The 19,435-nt window shown below is 38.5% G+C and overlaps 1 protein-coding gene across 7 annotated transcripts in view; it reads right to left on the bottom strand.

The window, feature by feature from the left end:
• Positions 1 to 19,435, bottom strand: part of TRPM3 (transient receptor potential cation channel subfamily M member 3) — a 424,598-nt gene that overhangs the window by 52,788 nt on the left and 352,375 nt on the right. For 5 of the 7 annotated variants that reach the window (XM_027708978.1, XM_027708976.1, XM_027708977.1 and 2 more), the window contains 7 exons: positions 12,534 to 12,634; positions 10,637 to 10,771; positions 9,409 to 9,459; positions 3,008 to 3,043; positions 2,726 to 2,866; positions 1,382 to 1,411; positions 89 to 378 (listed from right to left, as the gene is read on the bottom strand). In XM_027708978.1, coding sequence (XP_027564779.1) covers positions 89 to 378; positions 1,382 to 1,411; positions 2,726 to 2,866; positions 3,008 to 3,043; positions 9,409 to 9,459; positions 10,637 to 10,771; positions 12,534 to 12,634 — 784 coding nt within the window. The remainder of the gene's footprint in view (positions 1 to 88; positions 379 to 1,381; positions 1,412 to 2,725; positions 2,867 to 3,007; positions 3,044 to 9,408; positions 9,460 to 10,636; positions 10,772 to 12,533; positions 12,635 to 19,435) is intronic. The other 2 variants (XM_027708980.1, XM_027708982.1) reach the window with 1 other exon arrangement.

Raw genomic sequence — 19,435 nt, 5'->3', positions numbered from 1 at the left:
ACAGATAAGAACATTTTAGGCAGGTTCTCCAGCCTCTCTTCTCTCTTCTTTTTTTCTCTCAGAAAAATGTACATGAAAGGAAATTCACCTGGAATTATGGTTCAGCTCTTGGGATATGTCATCCACCATGTCATTTTCCGATGCTTCATGGGCCATGGCTTTGCAGAGTTTACAGGCCACCAGTGCTTTAGCCATAGCCTCTTCCCCATGTTGCCAAAAGAAGAGGGCCATCTTTTGACGTTTCATCAGCACAGCCCACACCATGAGCTCGTGGAATGGGAAGGGAAAGTGATTGATCTCAGGGTCATCCATATCAATATCAACTTCTTCTTCTTTTTTCTTTGTTGTTTTCCTCCCTCGACGCAGAGGGACATCATCCTGTGAAAATTGTATTTTTTTTCACGAGTGAAGGAACTGGATCAATTCACACAATTAATTGAAGTCAGTACCTGAGATGTCAAATGCATTTTCTGCAGACCATCCCCTTCATCTTTTTTTGGACAAAATATTTAACATAGGAAAATGATAAAAAAAGTATTGGTGTATGAACTGTAATTAAAAAGTCAGTAACCCCATATCTAAACACAGGGAAAAGAGCCTTGAATTGTCACTCTGAATTGTTCCTTCTTCCTATCACACAATATTAAGAATCATTTTGGAAAAGCCACCATTAAAATAAAAGTTAAGAGTTCTCTCCAAATATAACATCTGCTATAATCCACCTGTCTCATTCCACCTCCAGAAAGTATACATCCAGAGAATGTTCTGGTCTGCTGAAGATTCCCTCCATGCTTATTCTTGTGTTTTCTCCCTTTATCCTCTTACAAAGACAGCAGTCTCCCTTCTTCACTCCTATTCTGCACATTCATTCCTTCTTTTTCCATCTCTTTATTGTTTCTATCACCTTTAGTTTCTTTCTCATTCAAGCATATTGCTTTTATCAGATGAGCGGACCTATTCTGAAAACACTATTATCTCCTTGAAGCATTGGAGTAGCCAAATAGTGCCAATAAAACCGAGAGAACTTTGGCCTATACAAAGATTTCTGCATCATTCTCTGCAAGTATTTAATTTCTCTGAACATGTTTTGACAGTATATAGATATCTCACTGAAATTTTGCTTGGCCTGACAGACTGAAATATTTTGTTTAATCCACATGAAAAAAAAAAGATCCCTAGAGGGGGCAGAGCCCTCTTTTCCCTTGTCTATCTGCTCGACTTTTATTAAGAAATGTTTCTTAATCTGGCCACTGTGTAAACTAGTTATCTGGGTGAAAAATACAATTTATGCCTTCATTACAGTGAATTTAAATATTTTCTGGATATAGCATATATTTGTCAAAGAAGGAAAAGATATTAAGATTTATCACAGGTTGCCTACCTCCATTCCCAACAGTTTCAGGGCTTTTGGCTGTACAAAAAAAGTTGGAAAAATGTTATTTAGTAATAAAAAATTACAACTATTTGTGCATATATATGTACATACATGTATAATGTGATGTAGAATATAGACTATAATATATATGTAATACAATGCAATGTAATATGATATACATAAATATAACAATCAAATAATTGCATATATATAGTTATGTCAAGCTTAAGTTCGACCCTATTTCACCAAAAACACAACACAAGACATACATTTGGATTCAGGTGGAAATTGCATCCAGTTAGGGGCTGCTCTAGCGGGAAAGAGAGAGGAATTACTGATAAGGCAGAAAGGGATTTCTGTGGAGTATATCAGTGTTTCGGCTATTGCCCTGGCATACTCTTATTGACTGTTGTGGAGCTGCTCTGTGTGTTGGTTCAGTATTTGTGGAATCACTACCCAAATGCTTTCCTTGATGGAGTGACTATGGGAAAGAAGTCTCTTCCAGCAGCTACAGTTACTGTCTTTTCTTTCAAATGTGAAAAATAAAAGTGTAGGGAAACAAACAAACCCACTTCAGATGGATTTCACAGATCTGTTGCTATTTATAGACACTTAACTACATCCAATGGTGTGTATTGCTAAAATCTGAACTGAGACAGAAAATTAAAATGTGAGGTAAAAATACACAAAGGAACTACAAATCTTACTGGGAGAAGTTGAGCAGATTTTTGTTCATGCTGGATTGCATCAGTGGCAATAAACAGCTTTTGTGCTCTGGAGAGGCAGTAACCTTACTTTTGATTCATAGTGTTGTAATCTATTGAACACAAAACTCACAAAAATACTGAGCAGTGGCTTGGCCACGAACCCACTGACTATCCAACCAATAAAACCAGTTTTGAGTTAGGGGTTCCTTTGCCCTGAGACCTTCACGCTACATTAGGAGATGAGCCATGAGATAGGAGATGCATCTAACAATGCACAAGTTTTTCAAGTCTAACCCAGATGTCCTATACTATTATTTGTGCAGGTCAAAAGACTTGTCATTTAAAAGCTGTTAATAGTCATAATTACAGATTTTAGAGTTAGAGGAGAGAGTTTTATATGCTGGTCTCACCAGGGCAGCAGAGCCCAATAATTTTTTCATTAAATTAATAAAAACCACAGTTTGTATCAGTGCCTGGCTTGTGATGAATTATGGTGAGATAAGTGCTACCTACATAATGGAAATGAATCTGTAGACTGCATGGTGTGTGCATGTGGATCCACTCTATCTGGAACCATATAAGAAGCTGTGGTAATCCCTGCTGTGGGTACAGTCATGCAGATGGCAAATAACTTGTTTCTTACCCTCTTGGGACCAAATAAATTGTGATACAATGTTCTGAAACGCTTTCGTGTGTAATTACAGCGATATGCTCCTCCCATCAGGTACTCTATCACCAAACCAATATCAATCAGACTTATCCGATAATCAGGAGGTAAGTTTCCCTGTGATAGAAAAAAGGATGGTGGGAGAAGAAGAAATGCTTGTTACTGGAATTTTTAAATGTACTTTATAATGACGTTAGAATAAAAAAAGTAAAATTAAATAGTTAAAAGCAGGAATGTTATACTGGTTAATTAATTCACCTGAAAATAGATCCAACCGAAACCTGGATATTCTCGCTTGGAAAGAAGACATAAGTTAAATAAGAAGGTGAAGAACTTGTTGTAAGTAACAGAAGATAACAATATACAGTACTCATACTCTTCAGCTGGGGAAACAAGGAACATGACTGCAGAACAAAAAGCATGAGGATTGAAACACTTGAAAGGTCAGGCACAGTTGCTGGACTCTAGTTCTGCAAGATAGCACCTTTTCTGCATCATCTGTCACCCACAATCATCCTGGCATCTCATATCTCTTCTGGCATCTCATTGGACTGCCTCATCGGAACAGAAAAGTCACAGTAAAGGGACACCATGCAACATCTTTTGGTCACATGGAACCAGCTCCTGCGTGTGATCTTCCCATTCTGCAGTGTTTCCTTCCCGTGTTCCAGGAAAGGAAGGGCAGGAGGCAAGAGTGGTGTTACCATCTCTAGAAGACTTAAACAGCGCATGAGCTATTATTATTATTATCTAGTTGCTAGATGCAATCAGAGTCTATCAGCATTCATTCTTGGAGTGATGTTCAAAGAGCACCTATCCTAGCTTAAATTCCAGACCAAGAATGAGGAAAGCACCTGTATGTATGAAAGTTGCAATAAAACTGTGGCTAATTATTTTGTGGTTTGTTTATGAAGAAAACTACAGTCCCAGCAATTTTCCTAGATTGTTCCTACTTGAGCTCCTGATATATTTTATTGAAAGCCCCTCAAAACATATAGTCTTGCTACCTAACTTCCAGCAGAGCCATGGAGATTGTCTCCCAAGACATGAACTGTGTTTGTGGCAAGGGTCATTAGCAGGATCCTGGAGAAGATGCCTACATAATTGCCCTTCCATTTATTTTTCTTTATTCTCCTTTGCTAAAATACATATATGATGTCTCCAGCATGTACCTTTTATTTTGAAAGGAAAAAGAATGAGTACATCCACATCTGACTGCCCTCACTATGTGAACTCCCTTGCAGATATCTTCCTTTTCTTCACTGTCAAGCCTGAAAATGGCACTACTAAGTTTATGAATTCTCCAGTACCTACGGCTTGCAAAACTACAAAGAAAGATTTCAGCAACAGATTGTGTTTTTCTGACTTTGCCTTTGAGTTAATGGGGCATTGCTATTCTCCAGCTGCAGTAAACCCAATGGGACACCTGGTAGGCTAAAACAATTTCAGGCTGAACTGCATTCATGATGTGCTGGTGAAGTCTCTTGGGGGTCTCTGGCAATGGAGGAACAAAACCCCAGCATGGGCACACCTGCTCTTCTCTTCCTCCCCATGGAACTCCACAAGGAAAACTCTGATCCCTTTATTGGAGGAAAGGACTAACAGAAAGGGAATGGACACAAATGAAAGTTTGCCTTCTTGAACTCACTGATTCAGAGTTGATTGGATGACAGTTCAGTGAGCAGTTCTCTACCAGAAAAGAAGGTATGATTCAGCAAATTGTAAATAGCTCACCTGGATCTAGAGATCTCACTAAGAACCTTGCAGATTTACAGAACCCTCTCTGTTCCCTATGTCCTTGTGCAAAAGATGGGACTAAAAAAACAAAGGTGGAGAGAGAGGTAAATTATTCTTCCTTGTATTGTGAGTGGTAGCCTTGCAAAAGGAGAATATTACTTTAATAAAAAATTATCTTGTATAGTCAACACTGCAGAAGGACCAGAAAACTGTAATAGTTAGCTTCAAAATTTTTCAGTGTTCTGTAATAAAGTAATCTAATTTTCTATAACGATATACAGCATAGATTACAGTGAGCCTGTAGCTCTTTTTATGTGTTCATTAGAAGGTTAGTAATTCGCATGGAGCAATTTTATGACTGTCATGTCTTGCTGGAAATATCTGTGTGTCTGGAGATGTCTGCTTGGCTTCTCTGCAGATGTGCTTATTAGATTCAGAGCAGAGAAACACTAATGGAGAGCAGATGGCAACTGGTTCTGCAGAAGAGATAAAATGGATGCAAAGATCCTCCTTCCTCTTCTACTTCAGCCGGGAAGTGTGATTCTTATTTCCTGCCCTGCTGCCACAGTACAACTGGCATGCTGAAAAGGCTGAGGAAGGAGAGAGGGAGGTGGTGCTGTGGTGTACTATGCCTAGCAATCAGCTGGGATTCCAAGATTCAGAAAACCAAGCAAATGTAGTGCCAAAAATTGAGCTGCTAACCATTTTTAAGTAATGTCTCTTAGCATATCCTTTTGCAATCTTCCTAATCTTGTCTAATTTGATGGGTGGGGGAATTACTATGCTTTGCAGGAATGCATATTAGCTTAGCTAATTTGGACAAAGAAATTTTTATAACGAACCATTTAAAGAAAAATAACATCTAAAATTTAAATGAAAAATAAATGTAAAAATTCAGTTTAAAAAAAATAAATCCTGCTAAGTTTGTTTTTTCTCCAAAGTGTTCTTTTCTCTCCAGAATGTGTAAAATGACAGTTTTAACAAAACAAGAATAAAGGCAATGGCAGAAATGGGAGTTGTAGCTTCAGGACAGGGTTGTGGCTCAACAGGCTCCTTCAGTCTTAATGTCTCCACTAAAACTGAAAGCTTTGATATTATTAAGTGGCAAAAAATATTTGAGCAATTAAGAAAGCACAACAGGCATCAGTGTGCTACATGTGTTACAAAGCACAAGTTTCTTGATGTAATTCTGATTCCTAAATTTTTGTAAAAGAATTTAGATTAAAAAGTTCCAGTAGAGTAACTTTGACAAAAAATGCATCTAAACCTCCTAGATAATACTGAAACTCTTCACTAAAGGAAACTCCCAAATTCACAGCAGAAATACATGTTGTAAACATAGACACATGTATGTCTCCTTGCTAACATAGTTACTTTTCCGAGGTGAGAAGCCCCAGTAAAGACAACTGGATCATCCTTGTGAAGAGGGGTTATGCAAGTGCCAAAGCATTTGCTCTGTTAGCAGACAGCTCAAACCACCCAGGCAGCGCTGAGGATGTTTGTGATTGAAGCACAGGGTTGAAATCACTCCAAGAACAGCAAAAATTTGGAGGAGTTAATTCTAGTATAGCCGAGGTTGTCAGGAATGACAGAGGACAAGGTTTGATCATTGGGTATGATAGGTGTCCTGGTTAATAATCAACTAATTTTTTAATGTTGGAACAAGGTCTCACTGTTAATGCATTACTCTTTTCCTGAAGAAACTTCAGCTTTTAGCTGTAGCTAGTCAGTTACAGTATTCTTTTCACTTCAGGTGCATTTTTGTGTCAGCAAGTACCAAGCCTCTGATTTTCCATGCTGAGGAAAAATAATACTTCCAAAATTCTGTAAATTGCTGGTTTGTTCTCTGGAAATGTAGACATACAGTGGCAGTTCAAAACAAAAAACTTTTGGAAATACAAATAACCCCAAAGTGGAATTGAGGCATATTGATTATATAAAATATTTGGACAAAAGAAAGAAAATCCATCTGATAATTTCCACTGATCTTCATCAGCTAGCTGAGGCAGGGAAGGATTAAAAAAAAATAAAATGTAGAGCGCAACCTCCACTTACAGACAGGGTGTCCACTACAGCCACTGCCTGATTCTTTCTGCTTAGCATGGGTGCATCGGCATGTATGGTCTATGGAAGGGAGCCAATGCTGTATGTGAAATTCTGGACACTTGACAGGGGCCATCAAAAAGGCCATGATGAGAAAGACACAGGCAAATTTGTCCCTGTATGTATTTATGGAATTGTGAGGACTGAAAGGTGATATGAGCACAGTTGTCTCTAAAGCAGAGTCATTATGATGTGTTTTGTCTTGTTAATATATGCAGAATTTATGCATGTTTTGATTATTGTAAATTCTTTAAGACTCTGAATCCAGGCCTTTACAATATGCTGCCCAAGCTAACAGTCCTCACAGCAATATTTGGAAATACAAGGGGGAAATAAATTGTTGTATTATGCTTGTGCAAGCACATACGTGTGCGTGTGTGCACACGCGCACACATGTGTGTCTGTAAGCTGCCACAAACAGGATGTGGTAATGTGACTTCTGTTGTTCTAATTATTTGATTTATTAAGCAGATAAAGTAGTCTTTCAAACAAACCAAACCAAACCAAAACAAAACAACCCCCCTCCTACTTATTTATACAGTTATATAGTCCAATTGCAGTAAATTAAATACTGCTTCTATGGTTTTAAACACATTTTCTATTGTGAGAATCCACAAAAATGCAAAGGAAAATAATTGTTTTACCATACATTGTATTAGCATACATACCTGCATTAAATAGTGCAAGTTTTAAAACTAAGACATATGCATAAAAGCATAGTGTATTTAATATACTTTAAGTGTTGTCTCAAGGTGACATATTACTTATTTTTGTATTTATATTTTGTGATGCTGCAATTAAATCGAAGAGGTTAGGTGAGAGGTTAGGTGTCTGTCATCAAAATATACACAAACTCAAAAAACTAGCATCAGCAGCATGGTCTGCCTCTCATGCATGGTGGGCCATTTAACTGTCAAATAGTTATGCATCCATTAAGAAGTTATTTCCAAGGAGGTGTTTTCATTTAAATGGTTGTCTGATCTGCTGACCGATTTATGGCTTGGTTGCCTGGTGAGGGATCTGCTCACTGGCAGGGCTATAGTAAGCTGTCACTTCTCCCTGTGAACTGCAGTTGTTCCTCATCACTGACAAAATGAAAAATACAGCCCCAGTGGAGCAGTTTTCTGATGAAAGTGCTGAAGAGCTGCACCAGGCTGTCTGTTTTTAAAGCTCTCAACCATGTTTATGAGAGCACACACTGACTTCATGTAGTGGGAATTACTGAAGATTTTAATATGGACAGAGGAAAGAAAGATGTATTTACGGAAAGAAGACCGTGACCTAACACTTAGTAGTCACTGTGGAAAAAATAATGTCTTTGAATATAGTGAAAGTTTATCTAATGTTTGTCAATATATGGCTGTGAGTACCAATCGTCTTTGCCTACTTTGATTTTTTTTCATGATTTTTTTTTCCCCCTTGAAAACACATACTTTTTAGGGACTTGGGAAAAAGAGATTGATATTGTTTAGTTACTCAACACACAAATTGCTATGCCTTTGAAGAAGGACTTGGAAAGGTGATTCTAGGGGAGAGAAGGAGTTTGGAAAAGTATATATTTTAAAGTATAAGACAGATGAGGCTTCTTTCCAACTCTTATAGGCATATGAATAACTGCATAGTTAGTAAAAAAACCATATTCTGGCAACTTAGGCTTCAAGAGCAGTATTTAGTCTAAATGCATTCCAGTTTTACTCTGCTCCATCCAAGAGGATTTGTGCATAAGAACACTTTCAGTTTCTTTGTAGGTGTTTCACGCTTTTCAGTGGTCACTTAATATACTATATATCATTGGAAAATGAAGATGCCACATAACACACTGACCAAAGAAAACCACCATAACCTCCCTAAACATAGCTACTGATTATTCTGTAGAATTATTTAATGGAAAGGTGCTATAGGATACACTGCCACTCTTCTCCCCTACTTGACTTCAGTTCTGTTCAGCTGTCACTGACAGACGAAACCACTAAAACCTGTGCTCTTAGAAAAAACATCCTTTCCTTTTTCAGTCTTCTATCTAGTCCCATGTACAGAAATATCCTTTCTCAAGTATGCTACCCTTGAGGTCCTCCTTACATAATGTGCAAGGTTGTAATCTGCCCATGCTTAGGGAGAATATTCAAACTGATGAGGTCAGTTGCAGACTCAATCTCCTTGCTTGATCCATATACTTAAAGGATAATGGATTTTCATTCATTACTGCTGCTGTAACACTTTTAATCCTGAACACATTGGCAAAGGTATTTGATATCTCCTTCCTGCCACTATCCCTTTCAGTGTTTCTGTCCTGCCCTTCTAATGGATCTTTGTAATTCAAGATGATTGAAATTAATATTATAAGGAGCAAGGGAAAGTTGCATTACTCCTTTTTTATATTTCTGCTGAGGAAGATGGCTACAATGTATCACACAATAGAGAATGAGGAACTGTTTCAACACAGCAGGATCCAGCACAGGGATAAGGACTATTTTATGGGCTTGGAAGTAAACCAACAACACAAAAAGTAGCTTTGACAACAGTTGCAGGTATGGACAAATATAACAGCATAAATCCACACATATGTAAGAGCCTACAATTAGGCTAACAGAAGCACTATTACTCAGGCATCTAAAACCACAGAGAAAGCAAGACAAATAACTTGCTAATTGTGCTTTGTATGCAAAACGTTCATATTTGGAGCATACAAACAGGACATTCTGTACTGGCAGGGAAAGGAGAAGGCTTTGACTGAAAGCTCATGCAAAGCAGAGATAGGATCTAGCTACAGAAAAGCAATAATAACATTATTTTCAACCTACCGTCCATTGGACTCTTACCTTTTTGACGTCCCTGACTAGATGATGCAGAGTGTTGGATGGTCCATGTCTCTGCAAAGAACAAATGAAAAAGAAAAAAAAAAAATTTTGCATTGTCCAAAGATCCAAAAAATGTAAATATAAATGTAAATCTTTCTCACCTTAGTAGTTTAGATATCATGGAGCTGAGAACACTTCAATTTGTACAGTGTTATCAATTAAAAAAAAAAACAAACAATCACAAGATTCAATTTCATCCGAATTCTCTTTTGTACAAAACCCTTCCATAAGAAACTCCCAATATTGCCATACTGGAAGAAAATTAAGGTCCTATATACCAGATTAGGCTCCCGGTTTAGACAAAGCAGGAGCACAGCACAACATGCACAACCTCTGGGAAAGAATGGAAGGAAAACAGCTGCTCTAGTGTCAGCATTCCTGCACTCAGGACCTCTGCTCCCACTGTTGGTGGCTCACAGAGATCCTGAGCCTGACATTGCATCTCGACTGTCTCATCTGAAAGCCACTAAGTGCATGGACAGTCTGTGAAATTGTCCAATCTTCTTTTGACTCCACCTGACATTGCAAAATTATATCTTATTATTATATATTATATCTTACTTTATTTTCTGCTTTGGTTTTGATTGTTGATGATATTTTAAGAGACTTTTGTGAGCCATCTTCTTGTAGCTGATGATGGATGACACCACTGCTTACGTGCAGAGTTGATGTTTCCATATATGCATTGCTCTGCATTTGTTAACACTTAATTTTATGTAACCCCATGTCTAAGCATGAGACTTTCCTTATGCTGCTTCAGATTTTCCCACTCTGAGTGAGTCTAAATCACCTGCAAACATTATTGTCTCTTCAGTTGTTACCATTTTTCAGATCATATCTAAACAGATTTTTCTGAAACCATACCATCAGGAGTCATATACACCATTGAATAAGTCCTAACTTGCCAGTTACACTCTTCTGGCCAGTGATACCTGCCTAAATCCCAGGTCTATCCTACTGGAATTACAATGGCAGGAAATCAACTGGTACTGTGTAGGGTTTAATCTATGTCCTACAAAATCTGTACAGTAGATTAGGTGGGCATGTTACATTATTTGAGAGACAAAGCTAAGTGATAATGGGAACTTATGGAAAATTCTTGCCTTGTGCATTATCATGTCATTATAAAACAAGTGGGAGCTAGAACAATGAACATAGAGAGAGAAAATTTGCCTTAGATTGGCCCTACCGTATTGTACAGTTCCTCTAGCCGGGAGATGGTGAGAAAACGATGCATGCTTACTCCATTTTCTATGAGTAATTTCACAAAATCCACTCTGTCCAACACCAGTGCATCCAGCATTGCTTGCTCAAGGGAGCCCACCTGCAAAGCAAGTGATTAGTTGAAGCAGTTCCTCAGCACAGTAGGCCTATATCCAGCTGGTTTAGTCACCCTGGCACAAGCGAGGAACACTGACAAAATTCTGAGGGTTGCTTTTTTGCACTTAAAATGGGATAACCACAGTTTTAGTCTATAAAGGTTTCCCTGGCTCAGGGCTGCACTTCAAAACCGAATGTCAGACTGTTAAGATGAAAATACTTTAGGAAAACCAGACTAGGATCAAGGAACTGGAGCTCAGAAAACTGGTGAACACACCTCCACCCTATGCACCGTTTCATTATTATCTTTATGTCTTGTTTTCCTGTCAAACATTTTGTTTATATTGGATATATTTGTTATGTGCACATACACACCCTTTAATTCTGTCTTTACTAGTGTTTTCCTTTGTTTGTGGTGTGAAAACTCAGGGAAACTTGGACACTCAGGAAACGGAAATAGCTTCACAATTTGCATTTCTTTGAAGGGCCAAATGCAAGAGGTCTTCTTAAAAAAAACCTTTTTATCTCTTGTAGGTTAGAAGGTGTCAGAATGATGAGAGATTATCTCACACTTCCAGCTTTTAGCTTGCAAAATGATTGCAGCTTGCTGCATTTATGCAAATTTTTGCTGTAATGTGGTGATAAAGAGATAACAATAGGGGCAGTTTAGTACCATTAAAATCCCTCCTATGTTTTGATGCATACTTATGTCTAATATGGAAGACAAGATAAATAGTTCTATTCACTCCATAACTGAAAATCAAGGATTTCTGAAACTAGCTTTAAGGGGCAGCAAGTTTCAGAAACTACATTTAAAGCAATGATATTTAAACAGAAGCTTTTCCTACTGTTATAATTTTTCCATGGGGAGTTGTAAATGCTCATGTAATGATAGCATAGGAAATTTTAATGACTATGATGAAATAAGTGTTACAGTAATGAATATTCTGATCCAGTTACACTCTCTGAGTGAAGATAAGGTGGGCTTTAAGGAGATAAAGGTAGAAATAGAGTCCTTCTGGGTTTTTTTGGATGACTTCTACCACTGTAAAAACTGCAGCACAGTTTGGGAGTTGACTACTCCTGTGCCCCATGCAGAGGAGTATTTATTTACAGCCCTATGACTCCTGCAGAGAATCTCTTCCCCTCTCTTCCCCGGGAACGGTGTTGGCCAGGGACCCTGCCACTGGAGCACAGATGTGAACTAGGCAGATTGATGCAGAGCAGCAGTGGACACAGAATTAACACCACATGAGGTCTGGGGCACAGCCCATCTGTGGTGGCACTGCTGATCAGCTCCTGTGATCGATCTGACCTCCAACATTTATGCAGCCTATTTGTGGCATCAAATCATCCTACAATTCAGTATTTGCATACAGAAGCATATTGGTGGAAAAGCAATGTTTTGCTTTTCCTTTAATTTATAGCCTAGCACTGAAACATGGCTGTACACAGACATCGTTTTTTCTCACTTGCAGAATCATTGCTTGGTGGTATAAATCTGGTACTTTGCTTTTTTTTCAAAGATATGGTTTCCCACTGTTAAGGTGTCGCTAGATGTCACCATTTCCTTGGGCAAGAAAAAACACATTAACGTCTCTGTAACTGTGCCCGCCTTCAGCAGCTGTGAATGGGAACCGCGTGTTTGGCTGGGAGCATGACCCACTGTATTTTAAATTGTGTTAAAACCACCACTGCCAACAGAATGGATTTACTGTAGCGTAGGGTTTAAAGTGTTTCCAGGAGAAAATGCGTATATACTGTACCGGCCACTGTTGCCCGTAAATAAAGATCTGACTGCGAGCGATGTCTACTCTGTTCCAGGCTAGTGCTAGGCTCAGCTGGTCGGGAGCAGATGCGTTAGCCCCTTTGTATACAGACAGGGGTGCAGGCAGGAGAGAAGGAGAAAAAAGAAACAAGACATTAGACTCATTATGCCGTGGTAATTTCTCTTTTGTCAAAAGTCTCACAATGTCCCTGTCATTTCTGCAACTGATCTCATACTAAAACAAAACCAAACGTTCCACTGTCCCTGTAATAAAATACTGGTTCTCAAATCTGAATCTATGGTTCTCAGGTTGTCTCGTAAACATTAATTATTCCCTCATAGCCCACTTCAAAATGCAGCAGATACAGGTAATATTGGAAGATGCAATTTGTGGTGGAGTGAAATGGTTTCCCTCCTACCACATAAAAAGCAAGAGAACAAGTCAGGAGGGATACTGACTAAGCTTCAGGAATACACACACACACACACACGTATGCACACAGGCACACACACACATACGCCTCTAGCAATTACAAGCAGATTTATCTCATACAGACACCACCAATTTCAGTAGTTGTGCATTTTTTTGCACATCTTATGCATTCCAACTTCATAAGAAGCATAGGAATTTCTTCTCCATCTCTTTGTACTGAGGGGTCTTGGTGGGAAAAAAATTCTGGTCACATATGTAATAATCATGTAAGAAAGCATTCTATAAAGCTGGTGTCAAGGTATAATATATCCAAATTAAATAAGAAACTCTGCAGATGATAAGATGGGTTTGGAGCTGTTTGTTTTTGGGAGGGAGAATATGTTTTTCCCTATAGTTTTAATGGACACTGTGGGACATACCTGCCCTGCTGTGCTTTTTTAATATTTCATGCTTCTCAGCTGATTTGTAAAAATGAAACAGCATTTGTGCTTCAGTATTACAGGGAGAACTGGCCTGAATGAACTGATTAACCAAACAAATAAAGGGCCCTCTGACTTTTAACTACATATATGCTTGCAGTGGTTAGATGATTGTATAAAGGCTTATTTTTTAAAGACTTCATACCTCCACTGCTTTTTTTGTCTTATTAATTCTTATACTGATATCATAGAGTGAGAATAAATAAAAACTTTTCATTACTGCAAAGCATTTCTGTCTCCATTTCAGTACTATTGAAAACCACACACTGTTCCAGTTGAAAGCAGACTCCAAAACTGGGGGCATGGAAAACATTAATCTAGCTGCTGAAATTCTCTGTGAAGACCTTAATGAAAACCTTCACGAAGCTTAGCCTATAGTTTAATTTCATAACTCTCAACTTTGAAGTACTTGTCAATATCTACAGCAAATGTTTGGGAGATGGTGGACTGTACATCATCTAGATCACATTCATACAGATATGAGCTCTGATAAAAAGGTAGGCAGTGCAGGAACAGAACAACTGAAATAAATGAATAAGAAAAAAAAAGTGAAAATATTTCTGTGACTTCTGTGAGTAAGAAGTAACAGGAAGGCCCCTTTGCATAAGACACAACTTCTCATTGCTATATTCTACAACACAGACAAAAGCTCTCACAAGAGACCTCATGGGTAATGCCAATGACATCTGAAACTTTTGGAGTTTCTTACACAAGCAACATACAACATTCAAGAACAGAAAATATTTACCTTTGGGAAGGGCAAAAATGTCTCTACAGATTTATTTATTAAAACAGAAAAAAATACCCACAGTGAGTATGATAGTACAGATAGTACAAACTAAGTACAGAGAGCAAGTAATGTTCTTCCCTGTTCTGAAGCAAAAAAATAGATCCCCTCATTGGATCTCCTCCTTTCCATCCATGCGCCTGTAGAAGAAGTGAGAGCTTCAGTGGGTGCTCAGGCAAGATCTCTGGTGAACCACTGAGGAGGCGCATGGGTGAACTCTAAAACTTAGGGGCAGTGATGGTGATCCCACAGCCTGACATCATTTTGCACATGCGATGAGGGAGCTCCACTTCCTCATTTTCCTAAACTGACTGCAGCCTACAGTCTGGGTGGGCAGGGGTGCCACCTGGTTAGAAACCATTCTGGAACAAGAGACGATCAGATGGTCTTGGGGAGAGAAGTGGGCTATTTACACTGCCCTCACTTCAGTCAGAGGTCATGCGAAATCACAGAAGCTTCAGGTGAACAATTTCTGAGCCCTAGCAGGGAGTCTTCTCCAGTTTGTGTCAAGTGACCCTTGCAATCCTGGGCCTTTCTGAGCTTTAGGAAAGATCCAGCTGCTGAATGAACACAGGGCCTTCTGGTGCATCTGATCATGTGAAAGAGCAACTGGCATGGGTATGAGATAGTGTCCGCTCAGCAGTTCATCAGAATTGTTTTCTTCGAGCAGGCTCATTGCTCCGAATACTGGGCAAGCCATGGTCCAGCCTCTGCCCTTCCCTTTTCCCTCAACGGTGCTTAAAGGTGACAGGTTTTCCTGTGGGTGCAAGTGCAGTCTCAGAGTTGAGGCTCTTCTCAGTGCTTGTTGCCATAATAGTTGATTACATTGCCTTGCAGAGTACTGCAGACATTTGACAGGTGATAGAAATGTATGGTTTCTCAGGGAGACTTTGTACTTCAGGTCCAAACCAGTCTATCAGCTAGGGTGTAGACAGGTCTGCGTGCTGGGTCTCTGATGCATGTGGTGGGATGTGTGATTCTAGAGTAAAGTTTCTTACTGGAAAGCCCTTGCATCCTTCTCCTCTTTCCTGTCTTCCCTTTGGGGTTTTCAGGTGAATGTGGATTACACTGACGTTACTTAAGAGGAGAAGGAAAATAAATGCTATAAAATTTTGTGCAGAGCAGCATAGGGGCTGTGGAGGCCTTTTAATTGGTTTTATTCTAGGATGGAACTGAAGACCTTTGTCTCACATGAAGAAGAAAGTATTCAGGTTATTTTAGGTGGAATTCTGCCCAGTATTAAGAAATACGAATAATACCATTGATATAAGAAAAACTCCCCAGAAAAAAAGTGAGATGGGCTTTCTTAAGACACTGTCTCCTTTCAGTTATTTCCTTGATTGCAATCAGTGCCACAGTACATGAATTTGAGTCAGTAAGAAGAATTCAAAAAGTGATCTCTCCAAGGATGCATCTCACTCATGAGCATCACTGTAATGTACCCACATAAAAGCCAAATGATATTTTGGAAATAAAAAAATAAGGTGGAATTAATAATCTATTGCATTGTATAATTTTAATTCCTGTAGCATACTTACTGCATCCAATAGTGTTTTAGGCAATATTTTATTTTGGTATAGATATTGCGGGATATAGACGGACTCCTGGGACAGCTGTTAGTTCATGGAGATGGTAACTTTATGTTCTTAGGCTGCTATCCAGGCGTGCTTGGTTATCTTGCATAGATTCTTCCGATAAAAAGTAACATGGTCTATTCACAATATTTTGGACTCAAAATGCAATACTCCTTGATGACAAAGCCTGGGACCATAAACTTGTCTTTCTATCCTAGGTTATCCAGGGTACACTTCAGACCATGAGTCTTGTGCCCTTGCAGGATACCAGGTTACTGAAAAGGTTTTATATACTTATTACTACAGGCTTTTATACACTGGCTAAAGCTTACTGTGACCAATGTAAATCTCTAAAGGATTCTCCAGGAATTGCCTATGACCTTAGTGCTCAGGAATCCAGAAAGCTGAAATAACACAAAACTGATCTACCTAGACAGAAGTGGTTGTTGGACACTCATTTCCACAGTGCATCTAAGCACGTCAGTGTCCTCTTTGAATCAACATCTAAAGAAAAGAATTCGATTAGGGAAAGTAGCAATCCTAATGAACTTTCTGCTCTGTGTCTCAGCAGGCCCTGGCTGTCTTCTGTTTCAGCAGCTGTTTGGTGAAAAGGCTGGGTCTCCACTGCGTTTTCTACAAAAATCTTCCTGCCATTTAGCAAATCAATTGACAATAACAAAGCTGATAGCACAAACAGCTATAAGAGCAGTAACCAGATATCTGATCTAGCTCTGAAACCCTTTTGTCTGTGATTTCATGGTTGGCAGACTATTGCACTTTCTTCCTGGACCATCTGATACTACACGATGCCTATTCAAGGGGCATGAGTCTTGACTTATTCACAGGCCGGAAAAGTATGCCAAGACATCAGATTTGCATTAGCCTGACATAGGCTATCTCAGAGGGTTACACCGCAACAATGTTACTATGGATATACCACACAGAACCTCTTACCCAATGCTAACAATTGCACTGGGAAGGCTTCTGGAGCACCATCTGAAACATGGTTTGTGCTAGTCTGCTCCAGACGTTGCAACAGCTTCGTGAACCGGGATCTTTCATGCCACTTCAAAACAAGTATTTTTTTAGAACATCTCCATATGCTGTCTTTAACTTCCCTGTCATAATGCCTTCTGCTTAGCTAGCAGCTGCAAAAGGACAAAATCCATTACGATTTGAGTTCCAACTGTTCAAGTCAAGAGAGCACAAACAGTTAAACTGTATCAATAAATCTGCTTGCTACAAATTTATGCCATTGGAAACTTACTTCCCACGTTTGCATTTCTCTCAAAATAAAAAAAAAAAATAAAAAAAAAGAGAGGCATTCACAAACCATATGCTGTTGTGACATCCATGCAATGTAAGTTGATAACCACTTTGGATGCTATTCTGTAGTTTATTGGAGATCATTCCCAATAAGGATAGATTTGCTGACAAGATTAAAGAAGTTACTCATGAAAACAAACAAAGAAATAACATGTGATGCAGGGTTTGGGGCTTGCGGAATATCCTGTCCAAGACAGTTCCTGAATTGGTAGTGTGTCTGATGTGGGTTTAAAAAGAGACTAGTTCATCACAAATTTTACACACCAAGTAGGAATGATACTTTGTGTTTCTCAATCCTTGCTCCCCTCCTCCCTGACCAAATCACTCACACCAGGGGCAGATGGGTAATTAGCTGGTATGCTCCTCTTGCATTATCAAGAACTGCGAATTCCTCATCAGTGAGACTGAGAAGAAGTTACCAATAATCACTCAGTGGTTTCATACTTTGCTCTGCCCCCTTTTTTCACACACTGCTGGAGAGTAGAAAGAGATTAATTCTTAAACCTAAATTTAAGAGTTTTAAGATAACTCAGACCCAATACCCTTACTTATTTATTTTACTTATTACAATTATTTTTTTTTAAATTATTGATACATGCAAATGTGGTAAGTAAGTTTCCAATGGCATGGAATCCAATGGTATGAAAATTCCAATGGCATGAAAAAAATATTTTACTTATTACAAATAAATTACTTATAACAAACCAATAGACAAGTAGTTCAGCATTGCTACCTTAGGTTTCCTGATTTGATCAAAAACCCAACCACCCATCAGCCTAATGGGGCATTTACAGAAGGTCAGTATTTCTTTCAAAGTGGGACAGAACCTTTGTACAGAGATGCGAATAACTGTGTGAATAAGGATAGCTGACTTGCCTGAGACAACAGATTTCATCTTTGCACATATTGATTAAAAAAGGTTTTGTGGACTTTTATGCCTTGTGATCAGAAGGCTAACCAGAGATGTTTGATAAATCTAATCTAATGAAAGGAGATGTCAAGACTACTTACACAGATCCAGGTACCTCCCGAGTTAAGAGAAGTTCCCTATTATGTCTTGCACTATTAATATGAAGAAGAAAGGTAATTTTATTTTACTAGGGGGACAACAGCACCAATTAGGCACTTGCAAAATGGGTACTCCAGGTCAAAGAGGACTAGTCATATACTGAAATAGCAACCATAGAACAGTTGCTCATGTAAATACTGCAAAAGAACATTCCAAATAGAAAACAATCTCTTGCAGGTCTACAATTAATTTTCTTCAGCTTCCAAGAGTCAGTTTTCAGAAGACTCCAGGGATCTATGGTGGGATTTAGATCTTGAAAATAAACCTAGAAAAAGTGGAATCACAACTTCAAGACATTTTTTGTCTTACTAATAGAACAAGAGCAGTACTTTCAGACATTGTCTTAAGAACAAATGTAAAGAGAATAACTTTCCACTGAAAGGAAATGAAGGATTCAGTTTTATTTAAGATAAAAATTAAATCTGCAATTAAATTATTTCCTAAGGATAAAAAAGAGGAATTTGGTGATGGATGCAATTCTTGTTCTTGCTTTGAATTAATTAATTTATTTTCCCTTTCTTCACTTTGATTTATATTTTTTCTGTGTGAATGCAGATGACTAAAACTCCTTACCTCTGGGTAGCAGCAGCAAAATAGTCATGTTGGCTGCTGGACAAACAACTGGTATCTTGATTGGAATGATCAAAAGAAGTGGACTAAACAATATTAGAGAAGCCTAAAGAAACAAAAGCTACTGCAGCAAAGGATGGACAGCTCATTTCCTTGGTTGATAGCTATCAGCTTTCAATCATACTTTTGAAGTCACCAGGGCTTCTTTACTTTTTCTGTTCAGACCTTTGTTTTAAATGTTTGAAGTAAAATTTTTTAAATGGGATTAAAATTGTGCAGAAGGCAAAATACTATTTTGTATGGCTAGGTGAAAGTTACTCAGGCCTTCATACAGCTTTTGTGAACCTGAACAGGAAGAAACTGAGAGGAAAATTCAGCCCTGGAACAAGCAAGAATAATGGCGATTACCTTTTGAACACTCAATAAATCTATTACATTTTCTGTTGTGACTCAGATTCAGGTCTGACCCACCTGTACACTCTTATTCAGGTGCAGGGGTGACCAAGAGCATGCCGACAACTAACTGTCAAAGAGTCTCATGAAGCATAAGTTTTCCTAATTACCTTTGTAATTCCATTCCCTCATGTTTCTAAGATTGGTCTTTAATTTTGTTTGGTATGTCTTATTCTCTGTTTTTAAAATCAGTATGGCCAGTACTACAT

Source organism: Neopelma chrysocephalum, unplaced genomic scaffold (genome assembly GCF_003984885.1).
Source record: "Neopelma chrysocephalum unplaced genomic scaffold, ASM398488v2 Primary Assembly neopelma1_96657, whole genome shotgun sequence".
In the NCBI taxonomy this organism is placed as follows: domain Eukaryota; kingdom Metazoa; phylum Chordata; class Aves; order Passeriformes; family Pipridae; genus Neopelma; species Neopelma chrysocephalum.
This window is presented reverse-complemented; position numbering and strand designations above follow the sequence as displayed.